We start from the raw sequence: 18,819 nt of genomic DNA on the forward strand, positions 1-18,819 counted from the left end.
GATGACCTATTTTCCCACCCTTCTTTTCCCAGTCGATTCCCTTGATGAAATATGCTTCCCGTGCTAAGCTCCAAAGGAAGTTGTGAAGGTGTGTAGACTTCTAATGCTGTTAATGGAATGGCTACCTCGAGGCGAAGGCGCCCTTCGTACTCCCTATGACACTGGGATCTGCGCTGTCATCTTGTAAGGGTAGCCCAGGTATTTTCCGGTCGAGAGGTAGAAGCGGCAGCAGGAACCTTTCATGATGAGTGATTTCGGCACTGGTGGTGTCTAACGCGTATTGCTGCAGGTGTAACTGTAATTGTACCTTGTACTCTACTTGTAGGTACTCGGATCTACCCCCGCATCCCCGATGTCATGCGAATGTACCCCTTATCACGAGCTACGAAAGCATGGGGCACATTTTAATTAACTTCGATGACGATTCTAGATAACAAGAAAGGTAATACTGGCTCTATGTACCGCTCTGGTGAATTCTTGGTTCGCATAGCAGCGTACTTTGGACTCCTATGTGCTGACCGTTACAAATCGAATATCCCATCTTACCATCGGTCCGCCCATTTCACCCTTTAGAATTCTATTCCTGTTCCACAAGAATAGCAGCGCCTCAAAAGCATTGCAGTAATACAGTATTGGTCGCCTTTGAATGAGGATGACGAAACTTTAGCACCAGGTAAAAGACACTAGCGCAGGCAGTCCAGGTTTGATCTGGCTCTCACAGAATGGCTGAAGCAAAAGGCTCCTGGAGATTTGGCAGCTCGGACACTGGCATACACAATCGCCATAGATAGGCTTGTGGCCCAAGCAAGTCAGTCCGCGGTGGTATGTTGAGATAGGCCTTCTAATTGTATGCAGTTGTGAAGACATCACTTGCAGAAAGGTAAGAAGACCAAGCATGTTGCGTGCATTGTGGGCCTCAAATGTCAAGAGAGGAAGACGCCGTGTCTATCGAGTACATGATGAGGGTTCCTCGCAAACTTTTTTGCTTTTAGCGTCAATTCGAACAAGTACACATAAGTAAACAGTATCCTAGGGATGCACACACTTGAACTCCGCGCTATGCTGGCTCACACAGGAATTGAATGCATTGCTGCATCGTACATGCCCGAACGACGATAGCCAAGGTATTCCAGACCCTCAGGCAGGTATGGCAATTGCAGGAGCCGGTGAACTGGCGATATTGGAGGGGTTGACGGCGGGACTTTTGTCGCTACCGATGTTGCTGCTGCTGTTCTCTTTACTCTGACTGTTAGGGGTGCCTTGCCCACTCTCGGCTTCCGAACCGAAAGCCTTTGCTGTTGGGGCCTTCCATGACGGTATCTCCCAGATCCTGCCAGTGAATGATTTGACACGAAATCCAGTCTTCTCCCACTTTCGACAAGATTTACTGGTCCGGTCAAGGGCACGTAGTCCGGCATTGATAGCACCTTGATTGGCTTTGGGTCCAAGCTTGTGGCTGGTGCCTGCACCTGGGCCTGATACTCCTTTGGCAAGTCTCGCAGCAGCGGTGCGACCGTCCGGCTTTCCTTCTCTGTGATGGGTCAGTGATGCCGAATGACGATAGCAGTGGGAGTGTAGCGAGGCTCTTACGGTCTTGCCCTCTTTCTTGGAGGATTCTTGGGCTTGTCTTTGTCTTCGCTCTCAACGCCAGCTCCAAGCTCTCTCTTTACGCCAGGCTTTGGCGCTGGCAAAGCCTCTTGCTTGACATCTTTGATAGGTGACGATACAGGTCCGTTCTCATTTGATGAAGCTGTAGTTTCTGGCTCTGACTTAATAGGCGCAGAGAGCGCTGGTTCATCCGGGGGAACAGTTGTAGATGTTGACAGAGGTGACTTTTTCGGCTGGCTTGGTTTACGAATAGCCTGCTCATGAGGAAAGCGAGACAATTTATCCTTGGACAGTTTGAGGTTGACAACTTTGCTTGGCTTTGATGGTTTGATGGGTCTGGCATTGGTTGTAGCCATAGGCGTAGCAGTAGTTGGTAGAGTTGAGACTTTCGACAGCGTGCTGGAGACACGACGAGGGGCAGTCGCAGCTTTGGAACCTGGAGCCATGATCTTGTATTGGTCAGTGACTTGTCGTCAATGAGGAACTTTTGTATAGTCACGAGGTCTTCTCGTACCTTTGGTTGCCAAATTGCGACGCAAGGAGGTTTGGCGGCGTTAATGGGTGGGAGGGGTGGTTGGTTCTTTGTTACGTGGGAAAATCCCCTGGCCTTGCGACCGGTGAAATTGGTCAGGAGAAGGAAGGCGAAGGTGTTAGATGATTATCGTCTTGCTTTTCCCGTCATGAATGCGATTTCTGGACGAGGGAATGATTTATTGTAGCGTGCTGTTATGTTGGTGATAGGAGGAGAGTTAGAGGAAATGGTGGTGATGGGTGTGGTGTGAATGGAATGGTGGCCAAGGATAAGGATTGGTTTTGGCCATCGTGTTCAAAGATGGAACCTTGATTATCCTGTGAAGGGGCCTTATTCATAATGGCGCGGTACGCTCCTTTTTTGCGCGAAGCGGGCGTGCTGTGTGAGTGAGGAACATTCACAGAAGGCTGGGCCGAAGCCAAGCCAAGCCAAGCCTTTAAGCCTAATTGAGCTAGCTTCAATCTTCTCCTTCTCCGCGAACTCGGGAGCTGCTCTTTCCTCTGAGCTCATCCATCATGCTTGCCTGCACCTGCCTGATTACCAGACATACACATACTGCCGTCGGCGGAGTTGTCTCGCCTGTGAGGCGTCATTACCACATGTCGAAGCTCAACCGGCTTCTACTTCCAGAACACTGGCCCTTGTTGAATACGCCTGGGAGACCTCTCTCCTCCCAGACTGCCTGGGCGGCTCATGAAAGCCATGCAATGGCTTCGCGCCGGGTCTAATAGCTACAGCCCTCTAGAGCTTTGCTTTACTAGATCCCATCTTCAACTGATTCATTGAATGCCTTATACTCTCACATTGCCACCTGAAATAAGAGGGACCACTGGCCGATACTCTGCACCAAGATAGCGGAATGCTCGAGGGGTGGTGATACAATGTTGCACAGGGTCCTTATGCAGGTCCACGTGGATCTCACCTCCATGTCGTTGCCATGAAGTTTTAAAGAGCTGGCAATCGGTGGGGACGAACCGCGGAAATGGCAACGCTGCTCGTCATACCAATTGGTCACAACTACACGTCTCGATCTCTTCTCTGCTTTCAAGGCAGGTTATAAGATTTCATTGAAAAGCCTGCTTATTTCTTGCCTTTTGGAGTCTGTGCTTCTGCTGAATATGTGCCTTTCACTCGTGATCCCCAGGAAGGAAAATTTCCTCCCGAGAAGGCATCTCTGTGTACGAGTATCTCACCAACACTTGGCGCAATCAACGCCCACCAAGCGCTTAAAAAGGGAGCAGTACTAGATCACACCTGAACTCCTGAAGGCTTCATTGGGGCTCGTATGGTAGTACACGGGCCAGAGCCGCGGTAATGACAGTCACATACTTTTGACGGGAATGAGGCGTTTTTCTGCCAGGCCCAATGAGCAAGCTCAAACAAGGACCTGTTTGGGCAGGAAGGTGACCTGAAAGATCTGATTGTGGGGGGGGGGAGGCCCTCGGGGTGACCTAAGTGTAACGCCCGGGAGTCCCTCACTACTAAAGTACTAGCCCAAAACAACTGTTTGCGCCTGCACCAATCACAGCCCTTGCTCACCCATCAGCTTTCAATGTACTGTGCTAAGTTCAGGAGTCAAAGAATTCTGACTTCCTATTATTCCAGCTACAATGCGCTGCCATTCATCGCTTGTCTGACGGAATTGTTCTGCTGACAAGTACAAGGTCTCGTCCTTGTTCTTTATTGGCTGGTTATGAGGCCTTTGGTTTTCCCTAGAATCCCGCCACGTTACCCATACATTCCGCCACGTTTACCCATACATTCCTCTTTCTATAAGAGTGCTACCCCCTTGATACCAAGTTGGAAAGAAGTATCCAGTCTTTCCTCTCTACCACACTCTCTTTGCTCCTCAGAATATTCACTCTTTACTGCGTGTGCTGACTTTCGCGCAACACTCCTTACCATGTTCTTCCAGCATATCTCTCTCTCAGCGCTGTGCGCCACCACCCTCCTTGACCTGGCATTTACCTCATCTGCTGGTCACGCTGTTCACCGACACCACCCTCGCATGCTTCCCAAACCTGATACTAACCTAGTCGTCCTTGAGCGCAGAGCTGTCGCCGGCTCAGTCGACATGCCAGCGGCCGATTTCAGTATGCTACAATCCGAATTTACCGCCTTCAGCACCTGGATGAATTCCTGGTTCAGTTCGACGGAGTCGATGCAGCAACTGAATCAAGAACTTCAGAATCATAACGGGTTTGTCAACGCGTGGTTAGAATCCGCGTTGAGCGGCTCAGCTGCACCGGCACTTCCTCCGGCTGTACCTGTCTCACGCCGAACAGACTCCGGATCTGTAGAGATCTCTCAGGCTCAACTGAATTTGCTTCAATCGGAAACTACCACTTTCATTTCGTGGATGGGTGCTTCCACCAACTCATCGATGGCTAATACCGATGCCATTAAATCTCAGTGAGTAGTTTTTTCCCAGCCATTTCTTTCTGATTTGTATTGCATTTTGAGTTGCAAGAGGTGTCGCTAGAGTAAACACTCCTGGGACATGTTTCACGACACAGATTGGTTCCCAGAAGAGATCTGCTAACTGGGAAATTGTATAGGATCAAGACCGAGTTCCAAGCTTACCAAGGATGGGTGACTGCTTGGTTAGCTGCTGCGACACCAAACGGCGCATCTGCTTCTGCAGCCCCGTCTAGCCCCACCCCATCAGCACCGGCCTCGACCCCAGTTACTGGTCCTGAATCCCCGAGCTCTGCTGTGACTGTCGTTTCTCCTACGCCATCACCGGCCTCCACACCATCATCTTCATCTTCAAGTGTTGCAGCAGTCGGGTCAGGTGCTGCAGCTCCCGCAGCTACTCCAGCCTCATCCCCAGCATCAAGTGGTTCTTTCAACGCTAAGGCGAAAGATAACGTGGCAGTCTACTACGGTCAATCGCCCGCTACCAGTCAAGTCACGCTGGCGAAATTGTGCTCCGACGATAGTATTAATATAGTCATTCTAGCTTTCTTGAGTGAATTCTTCAGCGCTGGTGGATTGCCGACAATGGATTTCGGACCCGCTTGTGGGGGGCAGAGCTCTCAGATGGAAGCTAAGGGCGCCACCGGCATGTTGGAGTGTGGACAAATGGCTACAGATATTGCTACCTGTCAGAGTTCCGGGAAGAAGGTCCTCCTGAGTTTAGGCGGCGCTACTGCGCAAACAGCCTTCACGGGCGATGATCAGGCGAAGACGTTCGCATCTACGCTTTGGAACCTCTTTGGTGCTGGGACGGGCTTGGATGCAGCTCTACGGCCGTTTGGAAAAACCACAATCGATGGTTTTGACGTTGGTAAGTTTATTACAGAATTCATCTTGGGCAGAGTGTTCTTCGTGCTGATTTGGAGTTTACAGACAATGAGGATAAAGACCAAACAGGCTATGTCGCCTTTGTCCAGGCTCTCCGCACCCAGTTCGCCACAGATAAGTCGAAACAGTACTACATCAGCGCTGCCCCACAGTGTCCCCTTCCAGATGCTTCCATCCCCGTGGGAGCTATGCAGCTCATGGACTTCGTATGGGTTCAGTTCTACAACAACGGCGTTTGCGACATTGGCCAATCCGGCTTCGTTGACAGCTTCACTGCCTGGAGTAAAAACATAGCGGGGGGCCCTCAATTATACATAGGCGCCCCTGCCTGCACGGCTTGCGCTGGCACCGGATATTTAGCTCCAGAGGCGGTGACGTCGGCCATCAAGAGCGCTACGGCGGCCAACGTGCCCAACATGGGTGGAGTCATGCTCTGGGATGGATCTGAGGGGATGACCAACACGGCCGGCGGACAGAATTACAACCAGGTTGTAAAGGCGGCGCTTGGATGATATACGAATGATGATGGAAACATGATGAGCAGGCACTGGAGGCCTGCACTCTCGACGAGCATCTACGATCGAAACGTCTCACTTCTTTTACAGTCGTTTCTGGATACCCCTTTTTCGCAACTTTCTTCATCTTCTGTACGATTTCTGGGCTGGGTTCGGAATTCTTCTCTGTCATTTCTAGAACATATGTAGGGGCTCTTCGCTTCACGAGCAATCAAAAGGAGGCTGGGTGTCTGATCGATGGCTGAAATCCTGAACCCCGCCTCCATTCTTCCCGGCGTCCTTCGCGCAACGGACCTCAGCTGCGTATCCAAAATTTCTCTTGCTGCTAATGATGGTCGAGTATTCGCAAATAGCTGCGTCCGTTGTCTCCTCTCATATTTGTAAGCTTTACGCTTTGTCAGAATATTCTTGACACGTAGCCATTTTTTCCAACGTGTTTTTTCATTCAGACAGATGAATGCTATTCTAATACAGCAACAGAGAGTAGAAAAACCATTCATCTTGTGCCCACCACCAATTACTTCCCCATCTTTCAGCGATGATGACATTATTGCCCCGAGGATATCGGACCCTCGACCCTCATTTTCATCCGCCTTACCTGAAGTAGAAAAACCAGTGTATCCTTCCCGCCGATTAGTTTTCTTCTCGAAAATTCTCCACGGACGCACGCCCTCTCAGTCCACGACTCCGACCCGTACAACTTGAATATTCTATCTCACTCCATCATTCCCGTACCGTCTGCCCCAGCAGCATTGCCAACGTCACGATCTTCCACCATCTGCATCGGATCACCGCCTTCTCATCCCGGCCGTCTGAGCCAAAGCAGCGGTCAAGGATGGCCGATTCTCCGAGCGAGAAAGGTCCATCGCGACTGTGGACCAGACTGGCACTTCGCTTGCTAGACTAGCTAATCGAGGCAGAGATTTGGGATGAAGTGTCGAGAAGACGCCGGCGCGTTGCGATCGGTCCATGCACCGTTTGAAGGACGGTCTGTCTGCGCCGATACCCAGCTTTGAGGCTCTCAGACCTCCATGTTGGCTAGGGCTTTGTTTGGGGGGCTATCCCGTGTCCGGAGCGGGTCTCCACTGTTTGGGACGGTCTTGTGTCTGAAAAGGCTCCGTTTGAGGTAATAAGGGTGCATAGAGTGCTGTGATGACCCCGGTGGATTTAATAGCCGACCTTTGCACAGATACATTTGTGTTGTTGTCTTTTATATAATGAGTTGGTTTCCCTGACAAGGATTTGATATTCTCAGGGTTCTACTGTTCTTTTTCGTTTTGGAACAATTGCTCCATTCCCTCCCTTGCAGATGGTACGAACATGAAGTCCTTCAAGCGCCCTCTCTTTTCGTTCTTGCTCCCTTCGTCACTCGATGACGATCTGGAGCTGGTGGAAGGTCTGCTGGAGGAAGAGACCGATGCGGCAGTCCCATTGCCGAGCAAGCACGGCACTTCCACGTCGGCGGTGGCAAGCCGGTTGGCTGGGCTCATCAAACGATTCACAGCAGCACTCCTTCCGCACCCAATAGCCCGTCGCGTGGCACCCCACCTCTACGCACCGCCACGGATCCACGCGACATCCTACCTCGACGGCCTCCGCGGCATCGCCGCGTTCATCGTCATCTTGCATCACTACACCAACCTCGTGACCCCCTATCTCGCCTACTACAACGTCGACGCCACAGAAACGAGACCGTCATCGATACTCCAACTCCCATTCATCCGCGTCATCTACTCCGGGCGGCCAATGGTGCACATCTTCTTCGTGATCTCCGGCTTCGTTCTGTCCAAGAAACCTCTCAGACTAGCACGCACCCGCAACTACGGCGATCTGCACACCACGCTCGCTTCTTCCATCTTCCGCCGTGGTCTACGCCTCTTCCTACCCGCCGCAGCATCGACGTTCATCGTGCTCCTCCTCATCCGCGTCGGATGGTCTCGACAGCAGCCGATCGATGGTGGGTTCTTTGCTGAGCTGTGGGAATGGACGGGAGTCCTGTTTCGCATTACGCAGGGGTGGCGATGGGATATTATGCAGGAGTTCCGATACGATATGCACACTTGGACGCTTCCGGTTGAGATGTCGATGTCCATGTTGTTGTTCGTGACTATCACAGGTCTTTCAAGGTGCGAGTCGTCGACCCGGCTTGCGCTGATGGTGGCGCTCATGTTGTACTGCTTCCTTAGTAGTCATTGGGCAGCTGTTGAATTTTTGGGTGGTGCGTTTATTGCTGAGGTTGATTTGATAGAGGAGGACAAAGGTTCGGAAAGCCCATCTTGCCTTGGGTCGACCGGTCCGGAAGAGCATGCCAGCGACCAGGTCGCTCCCGACTCGACCTCTACATCTTCCACGGTGCCAAAAACGCCGAGATGGGCCGGGGTAGCTTTGGCTGTCTTCTGGTCTTCCCAACTGATAGCAGCGCTTTTCCTCTGCGGGTGGCCGAATAAAGATGTTGAACAAGCCCCGGGACTAGCCTGGCTGGCCGAACATTCCCCAGATCCATACTACTCATGGGGCTTGGACGGCGCCTTAATGGATTGGAGAGCTACCCCATGGTACATAATCGCTTCTCTGCAAATCGTATTCGCATGCCAACAGCTGCGTCCTTTGCAAAGATTCTTGAGCACGGAACCGATTCAATACCTGGCGTCCATTTCATTCGCTCTATACCTCATGCACGGGCCACTTTTCGACAGCCTCGGTAACAGAGTTATGGATCCGATCTGGGACTTCGCCGGCGTGCCCGGAGGTAGAGCTGGTGTGAGGGAGGAAACCGCGAGTGCTTGGCAGCTTTTCTTTGTTTGGATGGCAGGTGCGGTAGGCTTGGGGGTACCTTCAGTGTGGGCGGCTGATCTATTTTGGAGATTCATAGATCAGCCGTGTGTGGATTTTGCGAGGTGGTTGGATGCGAGGTGTGTTGGAGGAGAAAGTTGATTGTACATAGAGCTACCTCAGTCTTCAGAAAAGATTAAAGCGTTGAGCAATGGATTTTACGTACGTCTTGCTCTGTCACTGTGATGGTACTAGACACTGTGAACAAAAATATATCTTACGTGAAAGTTGAGCCACGATTGCTGAAAGAACAAACCGGGCACGGTGTAAGAAGACAGCCGAGGAGAGAGCAGGGAAGTGTTTGTAGACGCTAACAATGGCAGAGATGATGCCGGAGTGAACTTAGACCCTACAAGATATCTGTATGATGTCAGGATAGCATGGAATTGCAAGACCGAGCATCTCCATAAGCTCGTGGCGTCAATCGCTCTACCATATTTCCTTTCCGCAGAAAACGTATCCAAGTCCTGGAGCAATTGCAATTGCAATTGCACTGACATTGTCCATCGGAACCCCTATCTGCCATATTCGCAGACGGAAGGTCGTCCGGGCTGAAAGGTCAGATGCCGATTAGAACAGCAAGAATCCCCCTTTGTTTGTTCCACTGAACATCCGCATCATATCCTATAACCCGACCTCTTTCGAAGAACAATGCCACATACCCACATACCCAATTGCAACACAAAGCCTCAGAGCCCTCATCTACTCCCTCGTTCCGCAATGGCAACACCCGCTTCCGGCGCCATGTTCAATTCAACGCCACGGTCCGTAAACGGCACAAGCGCTCATATACAAACCAAAGCCTTGCAGACCGGCCTCAACAGTTCGACAACCTCGCCACCGCGCCCGTCGCCAGCCTGACAGGCGTCGGTGACTACAGCGGAGTCGATTTCAACGCCTTCTCGGTCCTCGGTGATCAACTAACCGGCGGCGTCGCTTCCCAATCACCACCCAACCGTGCAGCTTCTCAGCCCGTGCACCATCATCTGAGAGTAAATACCGAAAGCAGGCATCTCACTGAGTGGTGAACCAGGCATCGTGACCGACTCCCAACAACAAGCCACCAACGGAACCCCAACCGTGACGCCGGTCGCGCCGTACGTCTACGTTGAGCTTGAAGATTGCTACTGTCGGTTGCGCTCTCCACACGGGCGAAGACATGGCTAGCACTGCAGTCCGATGTACGATCGCTGTCGCTGGCTTCACAGAGGGTTCGGATCAGGAAGTAGCTTTGAGCTTCCATCACATTTACGTCGCCTTCATTGGCTGCGGCGCCCGTGTCGATGGAACGTGCAGTGTCGCCGGCGACAGTTTTGGCGCAGAGGATAGTCAACGTAACGATTGTGCGGGATGATCCGTTGACGCAAGCGTTGCTGATGATAATGTGCACGGGTTTTGTCTACCTCCTAGGATCCGTCGATTTACTCAAGAGCGTTTGTACTTTTCTGCTATTTTCCAGGTCCAATTTCTTTTGGACTTCACCTCAACAATTCTTTATCTAGAGGGGTCGTTTGCGGTGTGTTTGTAGTGCTCGTCTTTGTTTGGTCATGTCGCGCTAGTGGGATTCTACTGCCATCATCAGCTACTGTCATCGCGAATAGCAGCGCTCATACCTCTGGATCAGATTCCCCAATTGGTCTTCGCTCCATCTCCAACGCATCACTTATCTCTTGCCAATCTAAAAAGGCCGGAACAGAACCGGCCTCACCCCTCTACTGTGGCCGGAAGAGTTCCGGCCAACGGTACATATACCCAGATTCCTCCCGTTCGCACCATTCCTCCTTCACATCTCCAACGCAGCAAACAGTTTCTTGGCAAAACAGACCCAGAACGAATCATCTCGCAAACTTCAGCAATGGGTTCTCTTGCCGCACCTCCAACCTTCCCTCTCCCCACCACCATACCTACCGATGACAAAGAGTTAGCAAAGCTAGCACCCTTCACTGTCTCCCTCCCCAACGGCTTCCTTCCGTTGTCTCTCCCACCTACAACCCTTCCCCCGTCCTTCTCCGCCCTCTCTTCTCTCCTCGCTCGCATGCCCATCCGCACCGCAGCCGGCGACCCAGGCCTCCTCGCCACATTCAAACTGGGTGAAACGCTGCTGCGCGAACTTCCAGACCTGACAAATGAGGTCGACAAGGTGAAGGATGACCTGAGGACGGTAGGGGGTCTGTATAGGGATTACTGTTTCCTGGCGAGCGCGTACCTGCTCGAGCCGTGTCACGAGCGCCATGTCAAGGGCGAAGGGTACGGACTGGGGCGACAGAGATTGCCAGCCGTGCTCGCGAGGCCATTGGCCAGAGTAGCGGAGATGTAATGTCGTCGTCTGATTGTACTCCTGACACCGATTTAACGGGTTGAGCAGCTCGGGCTTCAAACCCTTCATGGAATACGCCGGTTCCTACGCCCTCTTCAACTACCGCCTCCAAGACCCAGCACTCGGCATGGAGTACGGCAATCTCCGCCTCATCCGCGCATTTGAGCACGGCCTTGACCAGTCGAGCTCGGAAGCGGGCTTTGTGCTCGTACATGTGGACATGGTCCAGAACTCCGGGCTATTGGTCCAGGGGGCGGTCAATGCGCTATCGGCATGTGGAGATGGCAATAGGAAGGCATTCAATGCTGGATTGGAAAGTTTGGTGGAGGCTATGGTGAAGGTCAATGGGGTCATGGATGGTGAGCAGATCCTTTCCAAACCTTCTTGCTGATGGAGAGTGATGAATGAAATTGACATTGTCTGCGAGGTATGTGGAAGAAGAGCAAACCAAACGATTACAACAGCTTTCGTACCTTCATTTTCGGCATCACGAAACAGTCAATGTTCCCACACGGGGTTGTGTATGAAGGCGTGAGCGAAGAGCCAATGTCTTTTAGAGGAGAGAGCGGTGCGAATGATAGTATGGTGGGTGCTCGATAAGAAAGGTACTCGTGACTCGATGAAATTGATCCAAAGCAGATCCCGCTATGCGACAACCTTCTGGAGATCAAAATGCCAGAGACACCACTCACGGATATCCTGAGCGACTTTCGCTCGTACCGACCTGGCAATCACCGCCAATTTTTGCAGTGGGTCAAAGATAGAGCTCAGGACGTTGGCATCCGAGTCTATGCTATGATGGACAGGCAATCTGCTGGTAAGTGGCGAATGGAAGGCCAACCGTTTCTAGTACCTAACCCTTGTTCGCAGTGTTGTATCTCCATGCTCTGAACCAAGTTCGTGACTTCAGATGGCGACATTGGTGCTTCACAAGAGAATACATACTGAAGAAGACGACCCATCCGACTGCCACCGGAGGCAGTCCTATAGTCTTGGTAAGTCTGAACGGTAACTAGTGGCTTCTCTGACTAATACTTTTCAAAAGTGGCTCCCCAACCAGCTCTTCAGCGTGTACGATCAAATGATGGAGGTTGACTGTGCTAATGGTGGCTTGCCAGAATGCGGAGACATCATGAATCTTGTGCGTTCGCAGCGCAAGACGTTGGAAAAAGAGGTCGATAGATATTGCAGCGAGCGTAGCGGTTGAGCTCTGTCTTTCACTAGGATTGGCTAGAGTTTAGCCGCCGGTTGATGCATTTTGGCTGTAATGGTACAGCAATGTCCTCATCAGCGCTGCTTGATCCTCCTACCTCCGCTCAAGGGATCCGGGAAGCCGAATGCGACCTTGACACCCATTGCTCTTGCGAGCTCTACAGCATCGATACTCGTAGAATGGCATCCGTCAAGACACAAATGCTCCAGCTTACCCTCAAGCCCAATAACCAAAGCCTTAACCCCAACACCGGTGACATTTGTGCATGCAATGTCGAGATTCTTGAGGCGAGGAAGGCTCCTTGCTATGAGGATTGCTATCGCATCATCTATGTTGCTTGATTTGAGAATCAAATTCTCAACTCCCTCGAAATAACCAAGGGCGATGAGCTCTTTCAAGTTAGCACTCGAAAGAGTGATGCAGCCGCCAATATCCAGATGCGTCACTTTCCCCTTGCTCGGTAATAACCATGCTTGGAGATCACCCGACGATAACCCAGACCATCCTGCCAGCGACAGGCGAACCATCTGGGCTAATTCATAGTCCGCGAAGCTGACTCTTTGAATGTGAGGAACATTGTGGCAATTTGCCATTGCGAGCGTACGTATAGTCGACGGCAACAGTGGAGGCATTATACCAGTCAGACGAGACATATTCAGGTGTTGAAGTTGAGAAAGGTTCGAAAAATCTATACTTAAAAGAGAGGGTAGGACAACCCAACCTTGGATACTCAATGTACGGATATCAGGTATTTTGGTTAGAAGCGTATGCAAAGCAAGCGTGGGGTCTCCTCGTCCTCTGACTGCTTTCGAAGTGTCCAAAGTCAGCGCACGAAGTTTGGGCATGTGGACCTTCCATATTAATGTACGATTTTGTGCGGTGACGCTTTCGAATTCCGCACGCTCAAGGCTCGGGCAATGGCTAAGAAGCTGGCCGACCGCATCACAGGATATCTGACAGGCCTTGGAGATGATAAGAGTCTTGAGATTGGATGCGCAGGGAGCAGCTTCAAGAATAGTCGCGCCGATCAAGCCTCCTGGTATTCTCAAATCATTCAACCCTCTGCAACGCGTTGCGACGTAGCGTGGAATCTTCTCCGCGTTGGATCCAAACCTATCAAGGATCACTCGAGTAGTGGTTCCATTGCCTCGCTTGATGTATTTCCGAACAGCTCCCAGAGTGACAGGCCTTTTGGCGGCGGAAAAATCTAAATCGCTCCACAAGCTAGGCATCGAGATGAGTAGTTGTAGCCACGTTTTGGAGACTCTCAGTAAGCCCCTGCCAAGGATAAGTAAATCTACCTAATAAACAGACGATCAAAACTGACACTATATGCCTGAACTCAAGATATTTGATCGTCATCTCAACGAGTTCTAAGGGTAGCATCTGCAAAGGGTCGATAGCCCTCGGCGGAGCGAGTTGTCGTGCGAGCTTCTCGTGCTGTCCTCGTAGCAGCTAGAAAGCATTTGTATTTAGCACTGGCTCGTCCAGAAGAAGGCATCAATGAGAGCATACCATGATATTAGGGTCACCAGAAGACACTTTACGAATGCCCATTTCGTAGAGGTCCAGAGCCGTCTTGTGATTGCCCAGCAGCTGCAGAATCTTGCCAGTACGAAGATAACCCTGATACAGTCAGATTTTGAGCGTCTCTGGGGGCGTATGTACTCCTCTGTACCGCGCAATTGCCCTTCTCTTGCTGAATCATCTGCCTGCCATCGTTCAGAGCAGCTCGAAGGTCGCCAAGCTTTGTATAGGTCGCAGCTCGGTTGTCAAAAACAGCAACAGGAGCCTTTGAACCCTGGCCGATTGCCTAAGAAAGTGACGTTAGCAGAAATCTGGAAAGTCATTGGCCGGTTGTTACCTTGGTGAAGCACTGAAGGGCGGCCTCAAATTGTTTCTGGCGATAGAGGTCCTGGCCACGCGTATGTAAGGTTGACAAAGTCTCTTCGTGAAAGCTCTGAGCCATGTTCTGCCGCTCTCGAAGCTTTAGAGGCCCTTCCATTCTTGGATGGCCAGACGAGAATATTCAATGCTGTCCTAGAGTAGACGCGAAAGTCAGGCCTCTTTGGTCTGCCAAGACTTGAACGCGCTGCGCCTTATTTCCGTCGGGGTTTAGAGTAGCCGTGTCACAAAATCTACCAAATCTACCGAGGGTACGATCGTGTTCCCTACACCACAGACCAGCAACAGGTCTGGATCCATGCCAATGTGAATATCAGGGTTTGTCATGGATTCCAGCGCCCTGCTACGGCAATCCAATACGGTCAATATGTCTACCAAATCAATATCACCTTCGATTCGATGTGATTTTCAATATTTTTGATTAGGACGACAGACAGCGACTGTTGTCAACAGGCTCGAAATATGTCTAGAATTATGGAACGAAGTCATTGCCACGTTCTCGAGCACAAGATCGTAAAAAAGACAGGATGGTAAAGATTTCAGTGTTCTTTTCTGCTGGTCAGAAGACTCCAATCAGGCACATCACGAGATAAGCATCTTCATACCTTCATGTTTACCATTTTTCTTCTTGTCTCTGGCCAAATGCCTATGGCTCTCTACTCATCGGAAATCCTTTGCTTCAGTCATTCCTTCAACATGGTTGTGATAGTTCATTGAAATGTCCTAGCACACAGGTGGTTTGAAAAGGAGGAGAAGTTTGAGCTGCTGTTGAGAAATGAGAAACTCCTGGTTTTAACAACCAAGAGCCATAACCAAATCTCACGTGTTTTCTCGTTAATCGATTGATCGACCAATTTACTCTAAGGAATATTCTGATTGAGTCGTCCGTCGCGAGTCCTCTTCTAAATCACCGCGATCTCGACATACTCGGGTCTCTGGTCCTAAAGCTAATGCTTCTAGATAAAGACTCATTCGCCCTTGCCGCCGCTTGTGACTGGCTTGCTGCTGTTATGGCACCTCACAAACAATCTAGATAATGACCCTACCTAGTTGTGCGCAAGGAAGGCATCTAAAGCAGATGTCAGTACCACATCGATCGGTTGCTTCTCCTAAACTTGGGACCTCTTTAGCTTTGCAGAATCCAAAGTCGACGAGCTAGTGTGGAGACTTGTATTGAAGTCCGAAACCACTCGAGCGAGGATCAAGCGCGGCTCCATCCAGGCGAAGTTCTGGTTAATACAATTGCGAACTCCGAGCCCGAAGCGATGGAAAATTTTCCGGTTGTCATCGTCAAACTGTAGTTGGTGAAGAATAATTTTGGTGGAGCCAGCGCTTTGGCAGGAACTTGGTAGGTTGGCGGAAGTTGGAATGGAACACAAGACCTGCCCGTGGGCAGAATCCGACAATTGTCTGAGATGAGAGGGGCACACATTAGTTAATATTTTTACGAATTATACCATCATTCAACTATGAAGATGACCGTGTCCAATTACTCGATCTGCTGACTACCTCCCGCAAACGGTATCATCACTAAAAAGTACATCGCGTGGGAAGCCATCAGAGACTGACGGGCAGAAGCGGAATCCTTCTTCAATAACAGCCTTCAAGTATAGTAACTTCGAATTCGGTCAAGAATAATGACGAATTCCTTTCTGAAGATTGGGCGAATCTCCTTGACAAACCTCGCCTTCTTATGAAACCTCTTGACTAGATAGCTGGTTCTCCCCAGAACGAATGTGAGAACAGCTGTTGAATACGAGAATGGTCGGCGTCGTTGAGATTCAGAATCTGGTCAGGCATCTTATTGCCAAGGCTGGACGTGGATCAAGGCTTGATTCGGGGAAGTTCTAGAGGCCGGCACGATAGGCATAGATGTCGCGTCATCCAGAATCATTGATACATTATAGCTAGGCAGGTGCTGTACGGGCTATGTCGCTGTAGTTTGTGTGAGCCTCTTCGATTTGATGAGTGAGATCGCCCTTGAACATGGAGATGATGAAGGGTAGGCGGTCCAAAGCTTAGGTCCACCGTCACTGGGAATCAAGAAAGGGTATACCCAGTAATTATTTTGTAAGCAAAGTGATGGATCAAGTCTGAGAGTACCCTCTACGAGAAGACTGAGATGTTGTTTCACACTGGGCTGAATCCCAATCAAGAGCAAAATCAAGCTTGGAAACCTGGAAAGTGTTACTGTCAAATAATTATGAAAGGAGTCATTCTTTAATCTCTTTCACCAACCGCTTCCTACGCCCAGTACCTTTAAAAAGGCGATGTATGAAATCCAATGTCTTTAACCGCGCCTTTGATACCATAATGTTCCAGTCGTTGCAAAGAAAACATGTCGACTTTTGACTAAACTTATACCTCGGACATAAAGAATGTTTGCTTTAACTCCGCCCTACTGTCCATCATGCCTGAGGTAGAATCTTGTGATACACACGCCTGGATTATCACTGACCCTCGAAGTTTGATTTGGCTGATTTAGATTTTCATTATGTCTTCGCTTGATGAACTGTTCAAGGTATGCTATGAAAGAGAATGACATTATCTCTGCTCAAATGCTCAGATTCCCTAGAAACCCTCAGCACGTAGCAACAAACGAAAGCTAGAGATCAATGGACACAATGCAGGTGAGTCTTCATTTAGGCCTCCCAAAGACTGAATTAATGTTTCACAGATGCGGTGTACAAAGCGACAAAGACAAGCGCAAATGGAGATGTCAAGACCAACGGAAGAGCCACAGTGGAGGACGAGGTTGAAGACGACGACGATGTAGCGGCAGGCCCTGAACTACCACCGGATGAAGAGGAGCAGCTGTCCGATGATGATGAGGAAGGCAGGTTCTTTGGAGGCGGCCTTACAAGAGATACAGCCGATGTGATGGACTTCATCGACGAGCAGGATAAGGACGAGACCGTACACTTGGACGCCTGTTCCGTCAAATTGGAAGCAAGACTGATGGGTGCTATACAGAAATCTGAGAAGGTCGATATAGCCTGGCTAAGGAAGCTGGCCTTGAACTTCGAAAAGAGGATATCCAAGAATACAGAACTACGAGCCAAGTTCGAAGACAAGCCGGAAAAGTACGTGCAAGGCCTCTACACATCCTGGTGAGCCTACTCTGACAATTTTTGCCAGGTTTATGGGCTCAGAAGCAGATTTAGATGCAGACATTAAAGCGCTCTCCATCCTCTCCGAACACTCCGAGCTCTACGAAGAATTCGCGAAGCTCGGCTGTGTCTCCTCTCTCGTCTCCCTACTGTCTCACGACAACACAGATATCGCTATTGACTCAATCGAGATCATTAACGAGCTTACAGACGAAAACGTTGAAGCAGAGCAAGAGCAATGGGACGCACTCGTCGATGCGATGCTAGAAGCTGATCTCCTAAATCTCCTATACGAGAACATATCGCGTTTAAATGAGGATATTGAATCCGACCGTGCAGGTATATACCACGTCCTCAGTGTCCTCGAAAACCTCTCGTCCCGCCCGTCCATTGCCGCTACACTCGGCCAGAAAACTGAGCTCCTCCCCTGGCTCCTCTCCAGGATCCGCAGACCAGAACCAACGGTCTCACAAAACAAACAGTATGCTGCCGAAATGCTCGCTATACTTCTCCAGTCATCCTCCGAAATTGGCACCAAGATGATCTCCCTTGACGGCATAGACGCGATCCTACAACTACTCAGCCCCTACCGCAAGCGCGATCCTGCGAAAGGCACCGAAGAGGAAGAATATATGGCCAACATTTTCGACTGCATAACCTGTCTCGTCGACCCTCCCGCGGGCAAAATCAAGTTCGTAGAAGCAGAAGGCATCGAGCTCTGCCTCATCATGTTACGAGAAGGTAAACTGAGCAAACCACGCGCCATACGACTTATCAATCATGCACTGGGAGGAGCAGAGGATGCTTCATGCTGTGAGAAGCTTGTGGAAGCGGCAGGCTTGAAACCAACATTTGGACTATTCATGAAGAAACAGGATAAAGAAACGACGGAGCATTTGCTTGGGATTTTGGCCTCTATGTTACGCTCGCTTCCAGCTAACGAAGCTCCAAGGATTCGCCTGCTTGCTAAGTTTGTAGAGAAGGACTATCAGGCTTGTGATCGTCTAGTCAAGCTCAGGCGAGAGTATGCATCGAAAGTGGCCGTGATTGACGGAGAGATCGGGCAGGAGAGAGCGAGGCTCGATGCTGCGGAGTCGGAGGAAAGAGCCGATGAGTGGTTCAGCAGACGGCTGGATGCTGGGCTGTATGTTCTGCAGACGGTCGACGTCATTCTGGCATGGCTGGTAGCCGAAGACGATGGAGCGAGGCGGAAGATTCAAGCTCTAGCTGGTCGGGACGGGATTTTGGAGGACGTCAGGGCTACGTTACAGGGTCGGTCCTTGATGTCGTTCAGAGGTGGACGAATGCTGATCAACTCGCAGAACAAGTCGACATTATGGATGCAAACCCCGAGAACCCGGATTCGATGCTGAAGGACATGCTCAGCACACTCATAAAGCATCTAATCTAAGCCATAATCATACATATTCTGGCGTTATATACCCAAACTGCATCCCCTATTTCATCTCAAACGTCTACAA

The 18,819-nt window shown here is 50.5% G+C and overlaps 5 protein-coding genes across 5 annotated transcripts; 3 read left to right on the top strand and 2 right to left on the bottom strand.

The window, feature by feature from the left end:
• Window positions 1-1,137: 1,137 nt before the first annotated feature.
• HO133_009103 (uncharacterized protein) lies at window positions 1,138-2,054 on the bottom strand (the record flags this gene model as incomplete). The annotated part of the gene is made up of 2 exons (XM_037299964.1): window positions 1,138-1,531; window positions 1,591-2,054. 2 exons carry the CDS (start codon window positions 2,052-2,054, stop codon window positions 1,138-1,140), a joined length of 858 nt encoding a protein of 285 aa, XP_037154790.1.
• A 2,094-nt stretch (window positions 2,055-4,148) lies between these two features.
• Window positions 4,149-5,958, top strand: HO133_009104 (uncharacterized protein; the record flags this gene model as incomplete). Its single annotated transcript, XM_037299965.1, has 3 exons — window positions 4,149-4,552; window positions 4,699-5,429; window positions 5,492-5,958. 3 exons carry the CDS (start codon window positions 4,149-4,151, stop codon window positions 5,956-5,958), a joined length of 1,602 nt encoding a protein of 533 aa, XP_037154791.1.
• A 1,323-nt stretch (window positions 5,959-7,281) lies between these two features.
• HO133_009105 (uncharacterized protein) lies at window positions 7,282-12,317 on the top strand (the record flags this gene model as incomplete). Its single annotated transcript, XM_037299966.1, has 9 exons — window positions 7,282-8,778; window positions 9,441-9,750; window positions 9,827-9,922; window positions 10,617-11,106; window positions 11,159-11,469; window positions 11,538-11,695; window positions 11,750-11,927; window positions 11,981-12,105; window positions 12,156-12,317. 9 exons carry the CDS (start codon window positions 7,282-7,284, stop codon window positions 12,315-12,317), a joined length of 3,327 nt encoding a protein of 1,108 aa, XP_037154792.1.
• Window positions 12,318-12,397: 80 nt separating this feature from the next.
• On the bottom strand, window positions 12,398-14,328 carry HO133_009106 (uncharacterized protein; the record flags this gene model as incomplete). The annotated part of the gene is made up of 5 exons (XM_037299967.1): window positions 12,398-13,601; window positions 13,651-13,778; window positions 13,839-13,949; window positions 14,002-14,136; window positions 14,188-14,328. The coding sequence occupies 5 exons, from the start codon at window positions 14,326-14,328 to the stop codon at window positions 12,398-12,400; spliced, it is 1,719 nt and encodes a 572-aa protein (XP_037154793.1).
• Window positions 14,329-16,722: 2,394 nt separating this feature from the next.
• HO133_009107 (uncharacterized protein) lies at window positions 16,723-18,749 on the top strand (the record flags this gene model as incomplete). Its single annotated transcript, XM_037299968.1, has 6 exons — window positions 16,723-16,749; window positions 16,804-16,858; window positions 16,906-17,144; window positions 17,202-17,311; window positions 17,367-18,610; window positions 18,661-18,749. The coding sequence occupies 6 exons, from the start codon at window positions 16,723-16,725 to the stop codon at window positions 18,747-18,749; spliced, it is 1,764 nt and encodes a 587-aa protein (XP_037154794.1).
• Between the last annotated feature and the right edge of the window lie 70 nt (window positions 18,750-18,819).

The sequence above is a fragment of the Letharia lupina genome, assembly GCF_014066315.1.
Source record: "Letharia lupina isolate WasteWater1 chromosome Unknown contig_6, whole genome shotgun sequence".
NCBI lineage: Eukaryota > Fungi > Ascomycota > Lecanoromycetes > Lecanorales > Parmeliaceae > Letharia > Letharia lupina.